Raw genomic sequence first — 26,151 nt, 5'->3', positions numbered from 1 at the left:
GAACACTGAAAACATCAGATTACTAAATTATCTCATCTGGCAGGTATGGTGACGACAACAGCAAATAAGCCAATTGACTCACCTCTGCTGTTTGGTGGAGCTGCAGCTGCCTTTAAAGGTAAGGTGGGTTACCATTATTGGCATAATGACAAACATAAAAGCTAGGATACCTGATGAGGGAGATCTCCGGAGGCTTGAAGCTTCACTGCAGGAGAACTGGAGCTCACGGTAATGGTGTAACTGAGAGGAGCTGCAGATTTAACCACCATCTGCACTATGACTTTGATGCTGGGACCCAGGGGAGACATTGGAACCAGCAATGTTGCTAAGATGCTGAGAAGCTTCATTTAATCCAAAAGGCAGCAGCCCAGTTACTCTTGTCATCATGAGCCTATTACATCTGGGCTCTGCAGAAGCTCCCTATGAGCTTCTGGCTACAATTCAAAATGCTAGTTGTAAGCTGTAAAGTCTTTCATTTCTTGGCAGCAAGCCACTTTGAAAAGTACCTCCTCCTAAGGATATGACCCACCTGGAAGAACCTGTGGATCCTGATGGATAATAGAGCATCTAGGATTTTTTGATTTATTTTATGCTCTTGGTTTAATGGTTTATAATGTTTATTTGAGTCTTGCTGTGGATGTTTTAATTCTGAGTGCCTTGTGTTTATTTGCTCGTAGTTGTTGTAAACTGCCAAGCCTCTGATCAGTTGCAGTGAGCATAAATGAGACAAATAAAATGTAAAATGGATGGATGGATCAGACAGATAATGGTTTAAGTATTTTCATTCACAAAGCTTAAAGTAATTTTTGGTTCAATTAATTTTTAAACTAGGTTGACCAGGTAAACAAGAAAAGTTCAGCATTCTTTATAATCAGTGTAATTCAATACCTCCATCCTATCTGTGTTGCAAATATTGCCTATTCTGTAAAATAGTCAATTGAAACCAAACACTTTTCTTTTGGGTTAAATAGCTTGAAAAAAAAGTCATGGGACTTTGTTTTTGTATATGGTAACTGTAGCAAAATTATTACACGCTCAAAAATGGAAAAGTTCAGCACTACTCACATGGAGGAATGGCTGAAGATGATGGAATTAGCAGAGGTGGCTAATTTTACTCATAGAAAAGAGAATATCTATATTTACTGCTGACTGGAAACCCCTTATGGACTTTCTAAAACATCTAACCCCTGCCCAAACTTTTGATTTGTGGTTCTGATAATTAGAAAATATTAGGTAATAGAAAAAGGAGAGCTTTTTGTAACTATAAAGAGATATTTATGTAATAATATTTGCTACAGAAGAAAATTGGAAGCTTCTTTCTATATCTTTTTTTCTTTTTGCACCTTTGTCCTTTCCTTCTTTTCCTTTTTTCCTTTATTTTTTAATGGTTTTTGATAGTTTTTTTTATCTTCTCTCTAAAACTTGTAATAAAAGTTATACAAAAATAACCTGTAAAATAAGACTGGATAGTTAAAATGAAAAATTATTTTGCCTGCTTATACACAGTCTAACAAACTATAAACAGTTCAGAAAGCTTGACTCCTAGAAATTATGCTAACCAATTTCCAGTACCATGGAAAGCTTTAGGTTCCTCTTATTTTACTACCCGATTTTTTAAAAAAAATAAAGATCAAGTTCATTTCTTGACCTTTAGGGATAGTGGGAAGTAATGAGGATTGGCATAACAATGATCACACATAATCTCTTCCCAATTAACAGGATGCTTCAAATATCTCTTAAGACAATGAAAACCAGTAACTGGGGTTTCAAAATTCAAAGTAATAGTAACATACATAGACAATTCTCTATTGTCTTTTAAAACTTAAATGATAGGAATGAAATAATTTCCTTTTAGAATTATTTTAATACCAGTATATATACTTTTGGAAAATTGCATCTCTGGCTGGTAGCTGCAAGAAACTTCCATTTAGCCAAAGAAGTCCTGGCAACAGTTCTTCTCTACAGCATGGATAAATGTCCTGAAATTCCAGGAAAGTCTAGGAAATCTTAATAAAAACAGCCACATCCACAAGGGGCACTGAATAATTCCTGAGGAAGGTTCCCCCATCAAACATCTGGGCAGTGTTGGTATCCATCCATTTTTGACCTTCTCTAGGTAGGTAGATGTCCCTCTGGAATTGCCCTTGTTCTGTTACTGGAGCAACAAGAACCTGCATTTAACAAAGATAATCTCATTAATAATATCTGAGAGACAAAATGTATATAAATACAGTTGGTCTTAATATAGAAGATATGAAGCTCACTTGAAACTTGTCCACAATTATTTGATCAGACCAGTTCTAGGCACAAAGTTGCCCAGACACATTTTAAAACAGTAAGAGACATTTTTATCCTGCACCTGTAATTCCAATTTTTCACTTTATGTATAAAATATTTAAGACTTATAATTGCAATTTAGTTATTTCTATTATGTGATGATATATTTTGATTATATAATATGGGAATTTCTCATTTATATGAAGTAGCAGTTTCAAGGAAAGGAAATAGGACAACCCTATTTGTCCAAAATATCTTACAGAAACATACGTTGTAAACAAGAGAGCTGTGGAATGCTTTGGCTTTGATTCATTAAAGGCATTTTAGAGTGTGAAGTGGTGTGAACAGGGCACTTGCTTGCAATTCCTTAAAGCAGTTTTGGCTTTCCACGTGTCATGAGGAAATTGCAGAGGGCAGCCATGCAAATCAGTGAAATTACATGGTTGCTTTAAAGACTAGCAGACAAAGTGCTATGCTCACATTCCAAGACAATTTTTGGAATCAAATCTGAATAGCTTTCAACCCTATTTAGAACACAAAGGAGCAACCACATCATTCATTTCTTTTGTTCTGATCCCTAACCTGCAGTATAAGGATGCTATTAAATAGTTATATGCTTCTTTACTGTGTGCAAGGCAAGTTAAGAAACAGGATGGGTGGATTCTAACATAGTTTTGCTCACTTTCTACCAAATGTCACCTGTCCATGACAAAGCATCCACCAATCACCTTCTTAATAGGGATGGAAATGGAATAGGAAGAAACAGCAGATTTGATAATCTCTCCAAAGTCTCTCCAAGCTTTGCAGAAGGGATTTTTAGGATTGGGAGAAGAGGTAGCTGAAGGAAAGGATTTGACTATCTACCAACTTGGTCTCCAATCCTATGGAGTTTATTAGAACAGATACAGGGTACGTAAAAAGATCCTACTTCAGTGTTCAGCTTGTTAGGCTCCCACTGCTTTTTAGGCTTTTTAAAGCTGCTTTTAAACATAAAGGTTTAAACATATTCTTTTGAAACAGTGCTAAAGCCACATACAGACAGCTTTGGAACATGGGTTTAGCTCTCTTTCAGAAGTCCAACTATCAGGTGGAGCGAAAGGATGCCTAGTGACAATTTATTATGAAGCAGTCTATCATAAACTAAGAGGTGGGTGATCATTTTTCCTGCAGTTTTGTAGCAGAAGACATATGAGAAAAAGAAGAGGGGAACAAGAGCAACAAAATCTTGATCTAAAATACTGCTAAATGGAAAGTCCCTGAAATATAGACAACTTAGACTTGAAGCTGGAAAGGTGTTTTAGATCCTGTATTTGTATCTGTCTACAGTTAAAGGACTCCACCTACAGCGAGGGAACACCATGTAAGTTCCCATCCACACATTGTATACCAAAGCTCTAGGTAATTGTTTTCCTGATGCATTCCAAATTCTCCCACGAAACAACGTTGCTGAGCTGTTTTGGGTCTGTGGAAAATGTCACATTGGTAAAACTGGGAGCATCACGGCGAGACCGGCTGGAGAAATAGCAGGTTCTGATGAGCCATGCGAAAATACAGCCAGACAAACTGCTGTCAGTGTGTGTGTGTGTCTTCGGACTGGAACCATCCTGTAGGGATAGTGAAAAAGGAGAGGTGCCTTGGATGACCAAGAGGAACAGGCAAGTTCCTCGAAAAGTCAGAGACTGCTCTTTGAACCGGCGGCGGGGGCAGTGGCTCTGAAGCTGGGGCAACTGGACTAAGTTGTTAGTGCAGGAACGGTGTCCGAAAGGAGTGTTGGTACTGGGTGAGAGATTGGCCAACTCACAGGTAAAAAAAAATTTTTTTTAATAACCTCAAAAGGTGTCCCGGAGCAGAAATGAGTGGCTAATTGGCACTTGGGAAAGTTAATGGAAGGAAAAGAACAAAGAGGAGGTTAAAATACTAAAGCCCAAGAAAGAAAATTTTACAACTGGATTTAAAATTGGATTTGGAGAAATTAAAAATAATAAAAGAAGAAAAAACCCAAGGGAAGGTAATTTTTATGTGGATTAAAATATTTTTGATAGTTTTGACATCTGAAGGAAAAGAACAAGGAGGAAGTTAAAATACTAAAGTCCAAGAAAGAAAATTGTATATCTGTTATATTATTATAATTATATTTAGCTATAATTGTATAGCTAAAATTGAATTTGGAGAAACTAAAAACAACAAAAGAAAAAGAAACCCGAGGAAAAGAACTCTTTATGTGGATTTAAAATATTTTTGACAGCTTGGATATTTACCGTATTTTTCAGAGTATAAGACGCAGCTTAGTTTTTGGGGAGGAAAATAGGGGGAAAAAATCTGCCTATCAGATATTCATCTGACTAGCATCCTTAGTCTGGTCAGCTTCAGCACATTAGTTTGCTGGTTTTTTATCCCCTGCTTGGGGATAAAAACAGCTTCTAAGGCACAGTTGAGAGGAAGCAGCAATGAGAAAAGCAGGCAAAGCATAGGGAGATTGCTTCACTTGGCTAGTACCTCGTTAGCACCTCACTAGGGCTGAAAAAAAGCTTCAAAAAAGCTACATTCAGAGTATAAGACGGACGCAAATTTTCAGCCTCTTATACTCTGAAAAATACCGTAGTTGCTCTGAGAATATTGTGGATTTGAGAAAGACATCTGCTGGTGGAAAGTGACTACTGCAATATTGGTGGGAAGACAGAAAAAAAACAACAGCTACGACCGTATTTAATCTGGAAACTGTGAGAACTTTTAAGGAGTATCTGTTTTTCTGAACTGCTTGGTTTTGACTGTCAACAATTGTGGAAAGTAACAAAGCTTTAATTTGGAGTGGATTGGATAAACATTTGAATTGGATACTATTTGGAATTAAAAAGAGACTACATGGACTTTAGAATTTCAATTAAATATAAAGTAAAAGTGAAAGCGTCGCATCATTCACAATCATTCTAGTGAATCCTCTATCCAAATATGGCAATGATAGAAATTCAGCAATATAAAATGGGGAATGGAAAGGAACTGCATGGGAAGGAAAATTTTCATATTTTTTTATGCCACTCCAGGCAAAAGTTTGATTACAATGGTATTTTATGTAGCCAATAAAGCTAACTCAGAATAAAGACTTTGCAACAAATAAACTCATATTTAATTCATAAAGTTTGGACAGAAGGAAATGAGAATGATTAATCCCAACAACCTCCAGCCCATCTTTCTAGAAGATCAGCTCTGTTCCTTCCTTGCTTTGGCTTAAGGAAGTGACATTGGAATTACTTATGATGACTGAGAGAAAAAAGTTAACATTTACAATGTGCTTCCCTTCAAGGAAAAATGGATGAGCCAATTACTCTAAGGCATTCTATGTGGAACTTTATCTGAAAGCTGCAGCTGGTGCAGAATGTAGTGGCCAGATTGCAGAGCAGAGCTCTTAGCTGTCTCTGTGAAAGCAATTTGCACCAGCTGCGAATTAGTTCCTAAAGCATATGAAGACTGGAACAACTTGGAGTATTGGTAGACCATCTTTGATGTTACAGACATGGGTGATCACTACGACCATCTAAGTCTAGCTGTGCGCCAACCCTGGCAGAAAACAATTTTGCATTTTCTCATGAGCAGCTTTCTTTCTGGGGGTGCATATGAACCCCAGGATGCATTTGGCATTGCATCCTGTAAGTAACTTTTGAAGAACTACCTGTTTAGCCAAGCCTTCCCTGCATGGATGTTGGATAATGTTTCCTTTCCCCCACCAACTCTGTAGTCAACAACCTGTATTGTATACCTTTTATATAAGTATTGTAAATTGCTTGGAAAGGCATTTGATGGGAGGCAGTATGGAAATATACTAGATCTAATATATTGCTGATGTATCACTAACCAAAAAAATCTAAATCTCTACCATGTCTTTCTTAAATTACATTGCTTAAAAGAACATCAAACCTATTCTTCTACTTCTTTTTTACTTGCTCTCCCAGCCTTCCTTTTCTATTATCTGTTTTAAAATGAAGCAAACACAGTATTCTAAGCACACTGTTCAATCAGGCCACGCTAGTAATTGTGACAGCTTTTCAAAAGGCCTTTAAAGAAATAATCCTTTTCTCCCTCCCTCCTTTAACAAATACCATAGCCCCAAGCATGTAATGCACACTGGTTGACTTCCATTGACTGATTGACATTCTAGTAGATTAATTCCCAAAGGCTGGTGAAAGAGAACTATCATTGCAGAAGTCTTCAGTTTTTTTTCTTCAACTGAGTGCCTTCCCAATGTGTCAGTGTCACTGTATTTGATCATTGTCATCAGTGCTAACTGGAATTTTGATGGGAGTGACCATCAGGTTTGGGAAGGGTGGATTATGTTTTGACAATGTCAGTCTTAAATATATTTTTGCTGATGTGCTGTACTGTATTTTTAAAGTATTTTCAGAAGTGATAGTGTGATGCACTCAGAGTTCTTTTTTTTTTCTTAACTGGAGAGAGATTTCCAAAAGCCTTAGGGAGCTGACATTTTCAGGTATTCTAATATGCATGTAAAAATTGTCAGTCAGCCCTTTGGAGCTGACCTAAAATATGCTAGGAAAGAATCCATGTCTTACCTCCTCGCCTATGAGAAACTGGTCATCAATGGTAAAGGCAGCTGGCTCAGTGGGGCTGAGCCACCAGGTGGGTCGAAAAATTGGATCTCCCCTAGATAGCCATTCCTTGCTGTATTTCTCAATGAGTGGAACCACAAAATTCTGGTGTCTGTGAATATAATACCTGGTGAGGTTCAACACCTGTAAGAAAGGAAGGACAATAGCTTTAAAAAACAATAACAAATCAAAACAAAGAAAAGGTTATTTTAAAATATGTCTTAATGATGAGTAGTAGGTACAAAAAGCATTATTTGCAAACACTTCACTAAATATAGAATTAGCCAGAAAACATGGACTTCTTGATATTTCATCAGTTTATTCAGCTTCTCATCATAATTAGTCATTGATGGAAATTTCCTCCCTGAACTGAACGTGGTCAGGCTTTACCATCGTTACCAGTGGCAGCAGCAACTGCACATGCTTCCTGAAATATAATCTAATGAGACACTTCAAGAGAAGAAAATGATAGAAAAGCAACTTGTGTAAAGTCAGCTGGTCAAAGCCTAGAGTTCTGAAAAGAGGTTAAAGCCAACAGAGAAAGAGGGAGGGAAGGGAAGGAAAGGGAAGGAAAAGGGAGGGAGGAGAGGAGAGGAAAAGAAAAGGAAGGGCTTCCAGAAGTTTTTAAAAAGGAGCAAGATGGGAAATAATTTCAGTGGGGAAAAATTCCAAGTGCGGTAGGTAGGTAGCAAGGCACAGCTGATCAACAGAGGACTAAGTTGATCAGTTAAAGGACTTAGTTAAAGGACTAAGAAGAATGAGGCCCATATGCAGAGATTCCACCTTTGATAGGAATGGAACACCAAACCCTGCATCCCTAGCAATGCGGTAAGGCTTCTGGAAATCTGGGCTAATTTGATGACAAAAGCAATAGCATTTTAGACTTATATACTGCCCATAGTGCTTTATAGCACTCTCTGAGTGATTTTCAATGTCAGCATTATTTGCATATTGCCCCCAACAATCTGGGTTCTTGTTTTACTGATCTCGGAAGGATGGAAGACTGAGTCAACCTTGAGCTCCGTCAAGATCAAACTCCAGACTTTTAACTACTGTGCCACCAGGGCTCAGGACTTTACAGCATTTCCTATAGAGAAGTGGGGCAGAGATTTCCCATTGGTGGCCATTCTCACCTTGCTGGCTTCCTGTCACACTGCCCTCCCTTATTTTCCATAATTGCATTGCTATCCTTCTGATACAATCTCCAGTTAAGACCTTTTAAGCCTGTTTTTTTCCTTTGACTTGAAAAGAACCACAGTGAGTAAAAGAACAAGGAACGGGGAAAGGTGCCAGTTAGCTGCCTTTTTAGTGCCCTTCCATGGCCAGTTGAAGGGAGTCCTGGCCAAGGCAACAAGGGGGAAAGTGAGCGCAGTTGCCAAGTGTTACACAAAATTGCTGCTAATTATTTGGATTGCAAAGCTGGCAGTCACATGAAAAGGCATGAGGAGAAAGCTACTAATAGCTAAATTGAAAGGAAGAAGTAATACAAAAGGAACTGAGGGTTGATGGGTAGAGGAGAAGGAAGAAGGTAAAGGAGGAAGAAGAGAAGGAAAGGGAGTTTGAATTGGCTAGGAGAGTCAGAGAAGCCCATGAATGGCACTGTGGACACAGTGCTAAATTTAGCTAAATTTAGCTAAATTTAGCTAAATTTAGTACTAAAGCATGAGGCTTAAAATGAAAGGTTGGAAGCACCTTAAAATATTATTATGATTGATGGGGGAGGAAAGTTAAGAACATAAATTAGAGAATAAATAAATGAAAATGAAAAAGCAAAAGTTTGCAATATTAAGAAGGAAAATATCACAGGAACATTTACTAGAATCTGAGGACAAAAAGAGGCATTCTGCAGAAGCATAAACACCCAGCAGTGGTGGGATTCTGCCGGTTCTAGGGGGTTCGGCCGAACCCTTTGTTAAATTGCTTGCTCGCACCGCCCCTTGCCCCACCCCTCCGCACCACTATTTATTGCCAATAAATAGTGGTGGGCGAGGGGCGGGTGAGCCAGCAATTTAACAAAGGGTTCGGTGTTTTTTTGTAATTTTATTGGCCCGCGGAGCTTCAGCATAGGCTAATTAGCCTTTGCTTAGATCGGCTCCCGAGTCTCAGCTGATTTGCTCTCAGCTGTTTTGCTCATGGCTCTGCTCCTTGCTTGCAAAGAGTGCTGATTTTTTTCCCCCTAGCTATACTGAAAAATGAAACAGAAAGTAAAGCAGGCTGTTGGCTTTGCACGTTGGAAAATTAGGCAGGCAGATTTCTTTTCTTTTTCCTCACCAAAAAAGGTAGGTGCAAACAATGGGAAATTTAGGGGAAAGAGGAGAGTTCAAGTTTTTAAAACACAAAAGAAAAAAAGCTCTATTTAACTAGGGAATTGTAATAATTGAGATACTATTAATTGTATACTGTGTTGAAAGCAGAAATGGTTAAGTTGTGGTTTGGAGGAATATATGGGGGAAATTATTTGGTTTATTATTATTGGTAAATATAATTAATTGATTTGTAAGAAATTGGATTGCATGAAAATAATTGGAATATTCATGTTCATATTGATTAATATACAAAAAGGTAGTTATATAACTAATTGATTTATATTAAAATGTTGAATTTGTATTAAACAACTGTAATATTACATAATTAACCAATGTGAGGATGGATATAAAAATAGATGACAATGGGAAGAGGTATAATATAGAATAGAAGGGAAAAATTGAATTTGATTAAGATTAGAGATGAAGATGAAGGGTAATATTGGTTTTTTTACAAAAATAGATGAGGAATAAATATGACAAAAAGGAAATATAGAAATTGTAAATTTAATTGAAATGACTAAACACTGTTTAAATTTGTGAACCGGCCAAATACTCTGTTCAAAGAAAATACATTGTATGTTTGTATGTGTGTTTCTAATTATTGTTATTTATTCATATTTGTTCTCTTTTATTCTTTAAAGTTTAACAATTCATTATTTTATCTTAATATCTTTATATTTGTTTGGGGTTGGCTTTCTTCCCTTTCATCTTTTTTATTGTACAGCAATCTTTCTCCTCAAACCTACCACCTCTCTCTTTTCTTTCCTTCTTACTTTCTCTTCCTCCCCTTCTTCTTCTCCTCCCTACTTCGTCTTTCTTTCTCCTTCTCCTCCTCTCTTCCTCCCTCTCTTACCCTCCCTCCTATTCTAATTTCCCTTCCCTTCCTTCATCCCTCTCTATTGCTGTATCCTTTTATGCATATGGACCACTCAGAGGGCTGAAAACATTATTTCTGACTGGTTCTCGCACTTTTGACCAGTCCTCGAACTTACGACTGTCCTCACATTTTACGTTTTTGCCCTATCTTGTCACCATGGTGAAGAGAAGCAGTTGTGAAATGAGTGATACGGTTGTTAAGAATGCTACAATGGGCATAAATGATGACCAGTCATAAGCACGAAGATCGGTCAAAAGTGCGAGGCCCAGTCAGAAATGACTTTTTTCAGCCCTCTGGGTCGTCCTTTTGTGCATATGGACTACTCAGAGGGCTGAAAAAGTTATTTTTGACTGGTCCTCACACTTTTGACCAGTCCTCGAACTTACGACTGTCCTCACATTTTACGTTTTTGCCCTATCTTGTCACCATAATGAAGAGAAGCAGTTGTGAAATGAGTGACACGGTTGTTAAGAATGCCGCAACAGGCTTAAATGTGAGGATGGTCATAAGTGCGAGGACTGGTCAAAAGTGTGAGGACCAGTAAGAAATGACTTTTTTCAGCCCTCTGTAGTCCCTATGCAGATAGCCACGCCCACCGGTCACATGACCAGCTAGCCACGCCCACCCAGTCACATGACCAGCTAGCCACGCCCACCCGGTCACATGACCACCAAGCCACACCCCCAACTAAGCCGAACCGGTTGTTAAAAAAATTGAATCCCACCACTGACACCCAGGTTCACAAGAGAATAGAATGAATTGTTATGAAAAGGAAAATTGAAATAAAAAGGAAAATTAAATGGATTGTTTGAGAGGGCCTTCATGGATTTCTGTTGTATCCATTTTAAGCTTGGATATGATTAAGCCTTCCAAAGGATACATTGGAGAATGAAAAACAGTAAGAGCCAACAGAGTATGTGAGAGAGACAAATGTGGGATGTTTCAACAACTTTGTAAAGAATTTTGAGATTGAGTCATGTCATCAGGTTTTGTCAACACTTAGGGACCAAATAGACAGATTTTCTCCATGATGAGCTGTCCCTAATCTGATTCTTCAGTTCTTCCAGTGATGCACATCACTATTTCTTCCATACACCTTGCCTCTGGTTTTCCTCTCCTCCCCTTTCCTTCTATCTTGCCCAACATTAAAGCTGTCAGATGTAAATGCCTTATTCTCCAATGTGTAAATAGTATATGAACGGGGTATCAGGGGTTAATTTATTCTTCACTCCTTAATGTATTCATAATTCACCACTCCCACATCTAGCTCCTCCCATTGTATATATAAGGAGCTGTCTACATCTTTTTCCTTGCTTCTATCTGAGAATATTCAGTGAATATAGAATGCCTGCTGTAAATAAAAGAAAATATATTCAAACCTCTAACTCTCACTAATCTTATTGAGTCTGATCCTGAAAATATTGCAACAAGCTGGTAGCAGAGGATGGTTAATTGACTCAATAAAAACTTAAAAATGTCTAAGAAAGATAGGCCCAACACCAGGGCATACAGCAAAGAAATGGAAACAGAACAAGAAATATTCAACGAATCCACAAACGCAATTTCGAGAGAATCCGAAGAATACACCACTGAAGACGAAGAAATTATAGATGAAAATGATGACCAGGAGGAAATCGAAATAGAGAATAACGAACTCAGGTCAGAAATATTAAAACTATTAAAGAGCCAGAAGAATGATGAAAGCCTCATCGCGAACCTCCAAGATATGCTGAAGAACAGCGGAGCAGCGAGAGAGAAAAACATCACTAATGAAAAGTCTAAAGACCCAAAAACAGTGAGTGATATGACTGCAGAAAAAAATATTGTGAAGAAGAAAAATGGTGATCCAGCGCGAAATTTTGAATGGCAGCCATCTTGGTTTCAACAGGCCTCCAAGGTGAGCGAAGCAGAGCCAATCAAAAAGCTCAATTCAAAATTTCTGGCGCGAAAAACGTTATCAGACAACGAAAATGAAAAAGAAGATTCAAACTCCTCAGAAGAATCAGAATCAGAAAGTGAAGGTGATTCAACAAACTACCAAATAAAATCAGCAATGAAAACGCTTTTTGCTGCATTTGGGCCAAAACTAAAAATTACTAAAAAGCTAACGAAGAAACGAGCGAGCAAGCCAATGCCTCAAGACCTGCCCGCTCCCATCCTGACTACGAGAACGCCGACGCCCGAACCCAGAGAGCCCTGCCGATACCGCCCCACGCCACAGACCGAAGCAAGCACCAACGCCCTCAGAAGAAAAGGAAGAACAGCCGCCGCCGTCAGGACTCCCAAAATCGAACCAGAGACCGATTCATCTGAGGAGGAGCAGAACGAGCGAGCCGCGGTGAGGAGAACCTTTCACGACGACTTCAAGGAAGAAATGGACAACGCGCATGCGCAAGACTACGCAGACGGCCCAGGAAGACATGAACTGGCGAGGAGACCGTGCAGGCTCGTTGCGAGCATCCCCATGCCGTTTTGTAACTTTCTGCATTTACGAGACCACGGACTGCCTCAGGTTGTAAGTAATGGACCTAATAATGTTGGAAATTTACCCAGTGACTTCCCAAAGCTAAGGGTAGATGGCATTAATTTGCAAGAATGGTATCAACAGCTCCAGGTTGTCTTTATGAAGGAAAACTTACTATTTTTTATCACTAGTCCCCCAAAAAGACCTTGGACTTTAAAAATAGATTGTTTACACCATAGAGCATTTTTCTTATTAATATCTAGTGTGTCTCCTGCAATGTATCACAGCATTAAGCCAAATCTGACTGTTTCAGAAATTATTCAATGCATGTTTAATTTGTTTCACAGTGACAGTGTAGCTACCACCACAAGGATGTCTAAAGATTTCTTTTCATCTAGGATAAAACCAGGGGTTTCCATAAGTGAGCACTTAATATCTTTAAACAAAATAAGAGCTGAGCTGCATTTAAGGGGGGAGGTGATTTCAGACCAAACAATGAAAAGTGTTATTATCAACTCACTTGATCCATCATGGGACAATTATATAACACATTTAGACACAATCAATCTAGGATACTTATCCATAGAAAGTCTATCCAATAAATTAATAGCAGAAGACAATTCAAGAAGGAATCGTTCTAACAATCACATAGAACACAAACCATATAGGAAAGTAGCTTTCCAAGAAAAATATAATGAAACATTTAAATGTCATAACTGTGGATCCAGGGAACACAATAGGAGAGATTGCCCCAAAATTTCAAAAGAAAGACATAGGTCAGAATATAGATACAAATACAATTATAGACAGTCTTCCATAGATAGACATAGATATAGAAGCCCACCAAATTACAAAGAGAATAGAGGGGGCAGAGTTAATTCAAAGGATAGAAAATCTGGTTCACTAAATGGATTAAATAAACAAGACAACACTAACATACAGCAAAATGAGAACAACAATTGGCTTATTGATTCTGGAGCAACTAATCACACCACTAATAACAAAAATATATTGTCTTCATTTATAGAAGATAAATTTGTAATAAAGGTAGCTAACCAAGAAAAGGTTCAAGTATTAGGTAGAGGGAATGTAACCCTGCCTGGTCTAGGAAAAATAGAGGGGGTATTGTTAATACCTGAAATACCTCATAATATCCTAAGTGCCATAAAACTAAGTAGAGATTCTGACATTAACATTGTTTTTTCTAAAGGAAAAGCGACTTTGGAGAAGAATAAAATAAATATAGGCACTGTGATGATTAAAGGAGGCCTACCTTATCTGATAACAAAGGAAAAATGGTTGCATAACATTGATTCAAATATGGAAGATTGTATTGAAGTAGATAATGAAAATATTAGCAACAGTGACAATGATGAATGTAAAATATCTCATGATCACGTAGATACACACAATGAAAAAAAACCAAAAATAGGTAAGCCAATTCATAATGAGTGTGCTCACATCTTACATAGGAAGTTAGGACATGCCAGTTTTCCTGTAGTACAAAAAATGACTGAACACGCAGAAGGTGTTAAAATAAAAAATTGTGAAAACTATTTGGAATGCTCAGTATGTAAATCTACAAAACTAAAAACTAGTCCCAGACCAAGAAAATCTACTAGATCAACCAACAAAATTTTTGATTTAGTACACATGGACTTAGTTGGTCCATTAACTCCATCAATCACTTATAGAAAACGTTACTTCTTGACAATAGTAGACGATTATAGTCGCTATGGATTTGTTTATACATTAAAACACAAAGATGAAACCTTTCAAAAATTTAAAGAATTTTATAAACGCATAGAAACACAACACAATATCAAAATAAAACAAATTATGACAGATAGGGGATGTGAATTCATGTCTAAAGAATTCTCCCAATGGTTAAAAGACAAAGGAATGTTACATTACACATCTAGCCCATTTTCTGCGTTCCAGAACGGGATTGCGGAGAGGAAGAACTCAACATTACAAACCATGATTAGATGCACATTGGAAGATGCTGGCTTAAGCAAACAATTCTGGTCAGAAGCCTTACATTATTCAAATTACACACAAAATAGAACCTGGTCCAGCATTGTAAATAAGACACCATATGAAGTGATGTATAATAGGAAACCAAAATTAGCACACATGCACATATTTGGAGTCACTGCAGACGTACACATACCTAAGCAATTAAGAAGAAAGGGAGAAAACGTATCCAGAAGACTCAGATTTATGGGTTACGAGACAGGCACTAAAGGATACAGATTCATTGATAATAATAACAAATTTATAGTCTCCAGAACAGCTGTATTCCACGAACAGGCCAACTGGTCTAAAATACATCTTAATGAAATATTTCCAAATAACAACAAAGATACAAAATCTCATGAGAAAGAGACTATAGAAAAGCAAGATATCAACAAATATAAAAACAAAACCAAAACATGGACAAATAGCCAACACAAAATAAAAACAGATACACTAACAAAAAAGGAAGCAAGATATTTGCATGATAACGATAGTAAACCTAAAAGAACTATTAGAAACACCAGAAATCAAATACCAAATAAATACAAGGATTATATAATGCATATGGATGGTGAGCCAACAACACCTAATACATATGAGGAAGTGTTAAAACTCCCTAGTAAAGAAAAAGAAAAATGGGAATTAGCGATGAAAAAAGAGATGGAAAGTTTACAAGGACTAAATGTATTTACACCTGCAGTTGCACCTAAAGATAAAACAATTATTGGTACCAGGTGGATATATAAAATTAAGAACTTAGAGGGAGGCAATACCCTATACAAAGCTAGACTAGTTGCACAAGGTTATGCACAGAAATATCCGGAGGACTATACTGACACGTATTCCCCCACAGTAAGAACAGAGAGTGTCAAAACAGCTCTAGTGGTAGCATCAGCACTCAATCTTGATGTATTCCAATATGACATACAGACTGCGTATCTACACGCAAAACTAGATAAGGAAATATATGTAAGAGCACCTCACAGTCAATACACAAACAAAAATGAGATTTGGTTGTTAAACAAGAGTTTATACGGGTTAAAACAATCTGGTAAACAATGGTATGATTGTTTAGTAAAAGTACTTAAAACCATGGACTTCAATGCTACCACTGCTGATAACTGTTTCTTTGTAAAAAAGGGTGATGATTACATAGAATTTGTATTGATTTATGTGGATGACATTTTATACATAGGAAAACATAAAGAGAGAAGAGAAACTTTTGTAACTAAGCTAAATGAACATTTCTCGTTAAAATCTCTAGGCAAAGTAAACAAATATCTTGGTGTTCAAATTAATAAGACTAAAAGAGGATTCAAACTTACTCAGAGAGATAAGATCATAGAACTTTTAAATAAATGCAATCTAAATAATGCCAAACCTTGTGATACTCCTATGCAAACTGACTTTCTAAGAAATACTGATGAATCTTCTCCCGAATTCAAAGATAACACATTTTATAGATCAATCATAGGTTCACTTCTTTATATATCTAATTGGACAAGACCAGATATCGCTTTACCACTCAATTTATTATCCAGACATGTCAGCAAGCCAACAATGTATCACTGGGAAGCTGTTAAAAGAATTTTAAGATATCTGAAAAGTACACTAGACTTTTGTTTAATGTTAGAACCTAACGATAATAAAGAACCAAAGCTTACATGCTACGCAGATGCGGACTGGGCTGGAGACACCTCATGTAGAAAAAGCACATCTGGCTATATATTCCTCTTAAATGACTGTCCAGTTTACTGGTACACTGGTAAACAAGAACTAGTGGCCACTTCAACGACAGAAGCAGAATATGTTTGTTTATCCAAAGCTGCAAATAACCTTGTATGGTTTAATGATTTAATTTCAGATGTTTGGAAAAAACCTGCTTTGCCTTTTGTTATGCATGAAGACAACAAAGCAGCCATTGAAATATCTAGATCTGACGCCATTGGACAAAGGTCCAGACACATAGATATAAAATTTAAACATGTGAGACAATTATCTCAGGATGGATTTATTAAAGCAGTGCATTGTGATACTTCAGAACAATTAGCTGACATATTGACAAAGCCTTTACCTTCTAAGCAGCACAAATATTTAACTTCTAAATTGTATGTTTTGTATTGTCCTGAATCTGAATGTAATTGGTGTTGCATAACGAATCGGCATTTAGAGGGGGATTTGTCAGATGTAAATGCCTTATTCTCCAATGTGTAAATAGTATATGAACGGGGTATCAGGGGTTAATTTATTCTTCACTCCTTAATGTATTCATAATTCACCACTCCCACATCTAGCTCCTCCCATTGTATATATAAGGAGCTGTCTACATCTTTTTCCTTGCTTCTATCTGAGAATATTCAGTGAATATAGAATGCCTGCTGTAAATAAAAGAAAATATATTCAAACCTCTAACTCTCACTAATCTTATTGAGTCTGATCCTGAAAATATTGCAACAAAAGCCTTCCCAAAATGCTGGGTCTTTGCATAATGTGTCCAAACTAAGATAATTTGAGCCTGGTCATTTGTGCCTCAAGGAAGAATTCTGGGTTGATTTATTGGATGATCCATTGTTTGTTTGTTTTTTTACTTGTCTGTCCATGTATTCTCAGAAGTCTTCAAAAGCACCAAGATACGTTTATTCTAATTATGGTGAAATAATTTGTCATTCACGCTCAGAAGAGAAATAATGAATGGCAAGATGCTATCTTATCTGCATTAGATCGCAAGTTTTAACAACTAAAAAGGACAAGCACATCTTTTTCAGAGGAACTTGAAAGGTAGCAAACAATCAGCCTGGAAAAAGGTTTCTTTGATTTTAGTAACATTAGAAAACAAAAATAAACCATTGAAGTTTACCTACCCAATCACCACAACAGACCCACGGGGGAGTCCTGAAAGACATGACTGGAAGGAAGGTGACAATCTGGAGCCATCTAATATATAGCTCTTCATCAGTCAGAAATTCAGCAGAAAATGTTCCACCTTTACAGAATGTACAGAAAGCTAAATTAGCAGACTATATGTTCAGCTGTAGTATTCAGCTTTAATTTTGGATTCAGTAAATGAGTAACCTCTACATTGAGTTGATAATATAATTCAAGTCATTTTAACATCACTTCTCTGTTCTCTTGATAACCAGGGCAGTATTAAATCATAGCATAATCAATATCATATCCCAGATCTACCCAGTGCTGAGTTCCTGTGCTTTTACATTCCCAATCCCTTATCTGATAGTTTAGAAACCAGGGAAAGGGAGTGGGGGAGCAGAATTGCTGTTAAAATCAGCATTATTTTTTTTAAAAAAGAAGATCACAAATAATAAAGGAACTAAAACCAAGGAAGGCCTGATCCTATGTACATTTTGCCACTGATTAAATTGGAACAGAGCAAGTGTGGTGAAGCATGTCAGAAAACTGTATAATGATTGTAGTGGAAAATAACATTTCTGACTATCTGACTCTTGAGAGAAAGCAATATAATTGGCCTGGATGGTTTAGGGCATGAAAAATTAAACTGATACACATTTCCAGCTGGAACAGTACAGTACTAATATAAATAGCTGAATTTCAGACAAATGACCCAGATAATTTCCTGTTAAAAGAAGGGAAATCTTTCATCTCCCTCTGTCAAACACATGCTTCACATTCATTTTTCAGGCAGCATTGCTCTTATATAACAATAGTAATAAAAAAAACCCAGACAAAACCATAAGAGTAGAAATGGAGGACTGACTATTAAATGTTTCATACTTCTGGGGCTTTTTTTTTTTTTGCTAAACATTATATTCCTATTATCACATATTTATTGCATCTGGATCTTTTAAAGACCAATCCAACTCAATCTAACTTATTTTCACCTAAGCTACTAGAATTAAAGTACCATTGAGAGTCTGTTCTAACAGTGCCTATCTCTTGATCAATCCAAAATCTCTAGTATCAAGACAATGAGTTGTTAGTTAGTTAGTTCTCATATTTCTGAACCACCCATCTCCCTCAAAGAGGGACTCTGGGCGATGTACAATAAAATATAAACACAGTATATAAAAATTAAAATGTTAGAATTAAAAATTAATTGTTTTTAGAAGGGACAAGAATAATTAAACCCTGTTAAAAATTAATTAAAAAGGCGAAGGGAGGTCTCTCAGGGAATCAACTACCCTGTTTTCCCCAAAATAAGACATCCCTGATAATAAGCCCTTTTGAGCGCATGGCAATAAGGCCAAGCACTTATTTCAGGGTTCAAAAAAATATAAGACAGGGTCTATTTTTGGGAAAACACGGTAGTCTTACAGCTGCCTGCTCCTCTCACAAGTGAGACTGCAGAAGGGAAGGGAAGGAGAATTGGAGGCCTGTCTCACCTCTGGGGGAGAATATTCGGGGGCGACAATAGGGAAGGCTCTCTTCCTAGATCATACCAGTCAGAGTTCTTTAACTGAGACGGTCTGCAACATACCTTCCCTGTCTGACTGGGTGGGGCAGGCCAATGTAACGGGACTAAGCAGGTTCAGCAGGTAGCCTGGCTTTTATGAAAAATGAAGCCATGTTTTACAATACAAGGAAATTACTTTGTTGTGTAACATTGAATTATATCTGCAAGTACGTTATTGCATGTCTCAAAGCAATATATTATACCTATTCTGGGAATGGCCTACAAGAAAGCAAAATGCATCAGACAAACTGGATAGAAACATTTGAGCTGGCACAAGCCAGAAAGCACTGCTTTCTACTTAGATCAGGCAAATATAAGTGATAAAATGAGGATTTACATTGGCCAAGAGCCATTGGAAGGCAACAACATCATTTCCCACTCTCCAGAAATGTTTGGTGGCCCATAGTCAGGATAGGGCCATTTGGCAAAATAGGACTTGTGCTATTTTGTATGATATGCAACTTTACTTCCTCTGGGTTGTAAACCATGGCTTAAGGCATAACACAGTATATCAAACTAGTCATTTATTCAATGAAGCGTGGTTTAAAAAGGCACTGCTTAGCATAGCATGATTGTTGGAGATTATGGAAACAGACTTTAAAGCAGTCTATTCCAACACTCAGAGAGAACCTTGAAATTACAGAAACAACTTTTATTTTAGGCAATCTGAAATCATCTCAGGCTTTTAGCTAAATTTGTATGAATATGGCTTAGGCCAATTTATTTTGCAGTACAACTGTTTGCACACTATCTGCCCCATTCAATTCCATCTTTTCTTTAGCAGAATGCCTTTCCCCAGGCTTGTGATGGATGCATTTGACACAAAGAGCTAGCTCTGCTTATTCGGTGACAGATTCCTCATTGACCCTGAGGCTGGTTGCCTTCTTCTTTCAGTTTAGGAAAGGGCTTCAATCTCTTTGTTCAGGTTTTAAGGGTTTGCCTTTTTTCTTGCTGCCTTCAATTATTTTAAGACTAAATGTTGAATGCTGCCTGAAGCCATAAAATGAAAGTCAGTAGGCTAAAAGAAATAAAGTTGATGACATCTCCATGGAATTGGAAAAATACCATGTTTTTTGTCCTCCACAAGTACAGAAGATAAATGATGACATTTTAGAGATCCTCAATAGCTTTATTTTAGATTTTGCAGATGTCCAGAAAGTTTCTTGGCATAACTTGAGCTAAATGGTACAAATTGATGGCTAATGAAGAACAGCCAAAAGTATCTGGCGATTTTCATTCATAATCAGAAATCTGAAATACAGTTTCATATCTTATCAAAGGAAACTGTCTTTTAATCGGGTCATTTGTCAACATAACACATGATTATGCTGATTGGCTATATGTCTTCAGTTTTCAGATCAAAACAATTTTAGATCTACTTGGAGTCTGAAGGCATTAAACCTGGGAAACTTTCACACAGAAAACATACTATATCTTTGAGCTCTGGAATAGATGTAATCCATGCTACGAATCAGCTACAAAACCAAAAGGCCCTGTGCTTTCATCAGTTAGATAAATGAAGCCAGGATTAAATGTATATGGATTTTCTACTTATATTCTTCAATTGTTTTTACTAGTACGCAGATTAATGCCTGATAATTGAAATCAGACAACTCCAGCATGGTGGCAAAATTTGACATTGATGTCAGTTTGTGTACATTTGTTTCCCAGTAAGGTTCTTAAAAGCTGCCTTTTATTGTCAGACCAGTAATCCATCTAGATATACAAATTGACTGGCAGTTACTTGGTGGAATTTCAGAAAGGATTCATTCCCCTGAATATTATATAGAAAAGGTGGCACTGGATTTGTAACTTTCTGTTTATAAATATGTTATATTGGAAAGTTATTGCCTGGGTTTTGATTTATATCTCTATTAGCCTTTTAATACAGCTTTTGAAAGAAGCAGACCATATAATAATATTACCTATTGCATCTGGAATGAAAAAGTTATAACCAAGAAGACTATAATGAAGCACAGATGGAATAATCCCTTTCAAACCAGTGTAACTCCAGTCAGATTGTCGTGGATTCATTTGGAAAAAGAGTGGCAGGTGGCTGGATCTATGAGCAATACAAATAATTATACAGTAAACATGGAATTTCTTAAATGCACAATAAGTGCTTACTGAAATTAGCAAATGCTGCATCAAAATCACAAAAAGTCAAATAGACCTTGAACATGAAATCAGACTCTGCTTTTAATTATCACTCCTAACTTGCTAAATAGAAACGCTAGACCAGAATGAATGGTTGCATACATGGCTTTGGGGATCAACCCAGGGGGTGAAATCTAAATTTTTTTGCTACCGGTTCTGTGGGCGTGGCTTAATTAGTGGGTGGGGCTTGGTGGTAAGGTGACTGGGTAGGCGTGGCCAAGTCAATGTCACTTCTTTGCCCTTTTTTAACCTACGAAGCACAACACAACACAACTGGCTCACCCACAATGTAAAAGCAGCTGTGCTAGACCCAAAATGTTCCCTGCAACAAGCAGGAACTTCACACAGCCACAAAAAGACCCCCCCAAAAAAACAACTTTCACACTTTACACACACACAACACAACACAACACAACACAACACAACACAACTGGCTCCCCACAATGTAAAAGCAGCTATGCTAGACCCAAAATGGCCCCTGCAACAAGCAGGAACCTCACACAGCCACAAAATGCCCAAAAAACCAACTTTCACACTTTACACACACAAAATTCCATATACAGCTTTGTGAGATTTTGTGTGTTTGTGTAGTTAGAGTGAAACACTACAGAAACACACTAAATCTCAGAAAGCTGCACAAATATTATTTTATTTTATTTTATTTTTATTTTTATATAAATGCAGCTAAATTTAAAACTTCCTAAACTTTAAATGGCTAGGTCTAAAAAAAGAACAACTTAAAAAAAAAAAACCAATTAACTATTTTTTTAAAGCTCCCAAAGGGGAAAAAAACTTATCCAATAGAACAGGGGTCTCCAACCTTGGCAACTTTAAGACTTGTGGACTTCAACTCCCAGAATTCCTCAGCCAGCTTTGCTGGGAGTTGAAGTCCACAAGTCTTAAAGTTGCCAAGGTTGGAGATCCCTGCATAGAAGGTAGAAGGCAGGCAGGCAGGCTAGGCAGGCAGGCAGATAGAGCTGCTCACCGATGAACTTGATTGCAGGCAGGGAGATTCAGTTGCTTGCTGATGCAATGGATTGCAGGTATTACAGCAAGCGAATCAAGGCAGGCATTGCGACCAGCAGCTAAGGTAAGCAAGCTAGAGGCTGGGGGAGGGGGGGAGGGATTTTTGCTACCGGTTAGCAGGCAACTCAGCTGGGATCGTCAGAGCTTGGCTCCTCAGAGCCATTTAAAAGAAAAAAAAAGGTTCTGATGATTGCGCGGCTCAGCTGGGCATGGGGGGGCGGGGGCAGGGATTTTTGCTACTGCTGCTCTGAACTGCCCGCCGCCATCGCTACCTACTCGCCTGAGCCGGTCCGAACTGGGAGCATTTCACCCCTGGATCAACCACTCTGCTATTCACTAGAATACAGCAAACAGAGGAGAAGTGTGGCTAGTTGATATTTCCTCTCTAGAAATCCCTCTAGAAAACAAACTTGGTCAAAGGAAGGTCAGGAAATAAATATTTTCCAACATGCAATTCAGACTCACGTGAAGCTCTTTCAAGACAGCTGGGGGATTAAAAGACAAGAATTTCATCACTCAAAAAGAATGGAAAGCAACCGTTCAAAACGTTCGGATTAAGGTCTGAGCTCAAAAACACTAACTGGAATTTCTATTGTTCAGATTTGTCCCAGTGAAATGATAGTTGTAACTGCTAAGGTTATTAGAATTAATGACGGAGTCATTGACTTGCATGTGTAGAAAACTCCTTTTAACAGAAAAGAATGAAAAAAATGAGATGAAAATACTTAGTTATATGGCACAGAGGCGAGGAGGGCTGCTTGCAAATGCATGGAGCTAGGAAACGTTTGAAAGATATTCATGCAGGATTTGGGGAGGTCTAGATTCTAGAATTTTGATGGCAGAGCACTTTCCTAGAGCAAGAGGAGCTCAATTTGGAGTGTAAAAACTTCTTAAGTAGGAAAACAAAAGAAGAGTCGTTATTGAGATTGTGATCAAACCAATCTGTTCAAATCATCTATTTCCTGGCATGAGATGTTAGATCTCCATGGAGTTTCCCATCAGCAGGCACTTACATTTGTGCTAAGGGACTTGTCATGATACACTGGCATTCTTTCATTCTTCTGCTTAAAATGAGGTGAACTACCAAATGATGTTATAGCACCTTTCCCTACAGAAGCCAATACTTTATGTACTTATTGTGAAGTGGAGATGATGATCAAGGTGGAACTAGGGTGCTAACTTTGCCTTCTTTTATTGGCCAACCTGAAGGAACACATACTGTCTGGAGAATTAGTGAATACAGATGGTGAAGTTGGGCATGACAATCTGTCTGTGAGGGTTTTGAAAAGGAAAAATTATAGATGTGTATAAGTATCCTAAGAAAATAAACCCAGCATATTGGAATAGGATGATAACTTTGAGTCCGGTGAGCATGTCTACCTTGGTTCTAAGCTAAAACAAAACACCTCTGCATTTCACAGCTGAAATAGAGATCTTGTCTATATGGAATCAATTGTTATTTCAATAGCAGCAGAATTTATGGAAGCTCAAGTCACACTGTACACATTCAGAAAAAGGCACTCACAATCTGAGTCCATGATGGAGGGGTGTTGGCAAATGAGATCTACTTGAAAAGGAAAAAACTTTCCTTTTTCCAATTGTGGGTTATCAGAGAAAAGGATACATAGTAAAAGGAATCACAATCCAACTGTTGAACCCATCTTGATCCCTATGTGCATTTTCACCAGCTTGGAATGTATGCTATGCCCCCCTCCAAAGGAATGAGCTTTCTCCATCCTAGTGCTTTTAACATGGAATGTAAACCATAAATCCCATCCTTTACTGCTCCAATGTTTGCCATCATCTTGGTACCCTAAAGGTCCTGTATGTTTTAGGAGATAAGATGGAGCTCTTTGTCATTTCCAAACATGCTGGAAAGACCATTTATTCCATGATATACTGCTCTTTCATTGCAGAAAATTAATGGGAAAATAGCCTCATAGTAAATATACATGATAAGCCTTTCCACTTGTAACTGATTGGGGAAAAGCATTGTTATAAAAAGCAGGTGGAGGACTTCAGAGCTAGTCAGCACTTTCCTTAATTCTTTGTTGAACTTTGTCTGAAAAATAAACTAACCCAATGTTCTTAATCCCACACTGAACCTAAAAACAGGAAGAAAAAAGGTATCTTTGAGGATAGCTACTTTCCCCAAATTAGTACTCTCTGCAGTGTATGTGTCTGAGGTCATTTCCCACAATTCCCATGGTTCTTGGACAGACAATATATTTGGAAATGGGGGAGGGAGTCCTAATTTGGGAAGGTGTTAAGTACAGCATTAACAAATATTGTCTAACTCCAAGAACTTCCACTTTTTAAAAAATAAAGGCACTAAAGAGTCAACTTGTGGCAAGACGGATGACAAATTTAATAAATAAATAAAATATTGGAAGACAGCCCTGCCTTAGGACAAGATATAATGTGAGAATTTTTTCCTGAAACGAACCTTGTAGCACCAGTAATTATTGATGTATTTCCCAACATTGTTGCTATTGAAGCCAAAATACGGATGTACTTATCCCCTCTGAGTTCTGCAGGAGGTGAGATCTCTTGGTCCATAAATATGTTGCCTTCACTACCTTCAAAAACCACATACTTTGCTCTCAGTTGCTGCTTCAGGAGCTTCACCTGGCCCAGGAACCAGAGCACTGCAGCCTGACTGGTTACATTCAGACAGGCTGAAAACTGCCCTTTCCATTTGGTAAGGAGTGGCACCTGTAACGGAAAGTGGACATAAGAAAGCTGTAGCAGAAGTGGAGACTAATTCCTATAAATGGATTAGCCAACTAAATTCATCCACTAAATTGGAGGACTAAAAAGCTCAGCTTTTATTATATAGTATTAGACTTACAGAATTTATGTATTTTCTGCAAGTAGGCAAATTGAGTGAATAGAGGTGAGAAACGTAACAAAGAAAAGCCAATAGATGAAAGATGAATGAATATAGGGTAACACGACTGGTTTGCCAAGATAGAAAAGGTATAATGAATAGTGTTCACTATACAAATTTTACCTTTCTTTCCTCATATCTTATCTCTATTGTTTCTGTGGCTTACTGTTTCTTATTCTTTTTCTGCACACTGTGTACACTGAAAGGAAATTTAATAGCATTTTTGTACTACTCCAATATAAAACATTCTGGATTGTCACACAACACGCTTATCTCTGTATGCTATGTATAAAATATTTCCATGCCAAAGTTTCCACTTCTTAATCTTTCACAAGATTATGCTTCATACTTTGAAGCATAACTGTGATGGTTGTCTTTTCAAGCAACCCTAGAATGCTGAAAACATGTTGAGGACACTGCAGTCCAATCAGTGCTCACTTTCTAATTGATCAGGAGAAGAGTATCACCCAATGAATATCTCACCCCCTAACCTCCCACAGATTCTGGAGCAACCTTCCATCCTTCAGCCTTCCATCCTTCCGAGGTGGGTAAAATGAGGACCGAGATTGTTTGGGGGGGGGGGGCAATATGCTATTTAGTATACTGTCTTTGGTGTAAGCCGCCCAGAGTCCTCAGAGAGTGGGCGGCATAGAAATGTGACAAATAAATAAATAAATAAATAAATAAATAAATAAATAAATAAATAAATAAATGTCACTCAGAGAAGGAAACATAATACAGGTAGTCCTTGACTTAAGATCACAATTCGGCCCTAACCTAACCCTAACCCTAACTCTAAAATAGCATTAGAAGTTCCTGCAACTTGGATTGGGATTCTTGCATATCACTCCATCCGTAAGCATAATGTGCCTATGTCCATGCAAGTAAATAACAGCGACTTTGAAAAAAAAGTTATAGAGGAAGCTGAGCAGGGTTAAATTCCTCCCTCCTACCTTAATACCCAAATCCCAGCAAGAGGAGAGTCTAGCCGAATCAGTTGGAGCATGGCACAATTTTTAGAACAAAACATTCAGGTAGTCCAATCACTCACCTCTGCTTTATACAGATTTTGGGTCTAATTTTCCCTTAAAATAAATCAAGCGGC

At 37.6% G+C, this 26,151-nt stretch overlaps 1 protein-coding gene across 1 annotated transcript in view; it reads right to left on the bottom strand.

Moving 5' to 3' along the window:
- Positions 1–1,997: 1,997 nt before the first annotated feature.
- LOC139327526 (SITS-binding protein-like) overlaps positions 1,998–26,151 on the bottom strand; it is a 36,423-nt gene continuing 12,269 nt past the window's right edge. Inside the window, exons 6-10 of the mRNA XM_070957368.1 lie at positions 24,603–24,871; positions 20,899–21,035; positions 17,406–17,527; positions 6,843–7,022; positions 1,998–2,171 (exon numbers count right to left, since the gene is read on the bottom strand). Of these exons, the coding sequence (XP_070813469.1) occupies positions 1,998–2,171; positions 6,843–7,022; positions 17,406–17,527; positions 20,899–21,035; positions 24,603–24,871 (882 nt within the window). The remainder of the gene's footprint in view (positions 2,172–6,842; positions 7,023–17,405; positions 17,528–20,898; positions 21,036–24,602; positions 24,872–26,151) is intronic.

This window comes from Pituophis catenifer, unplaced genomic scaffold (assembly GCF_029215685.1).
Source record: "Pituophis catenifer annectens isolate HBS135680 unplaced genomic scaffold, rPitCat1.0.hap2 SCAF_1, whole genome shotgun sequence".
In the NCBI taxonomy this organism is placed as follows: Eukaryota; Metazoa; Chordata; class Lepidosauria; order Squamata; family Colubridae; genus Pituophis; species Pituophis catenifer.
The sequence above is the reverse complement of the archived record's forward strand: the minus strand, read 5'-3'. Positions and strand labels throughout refer to the sequence as shown.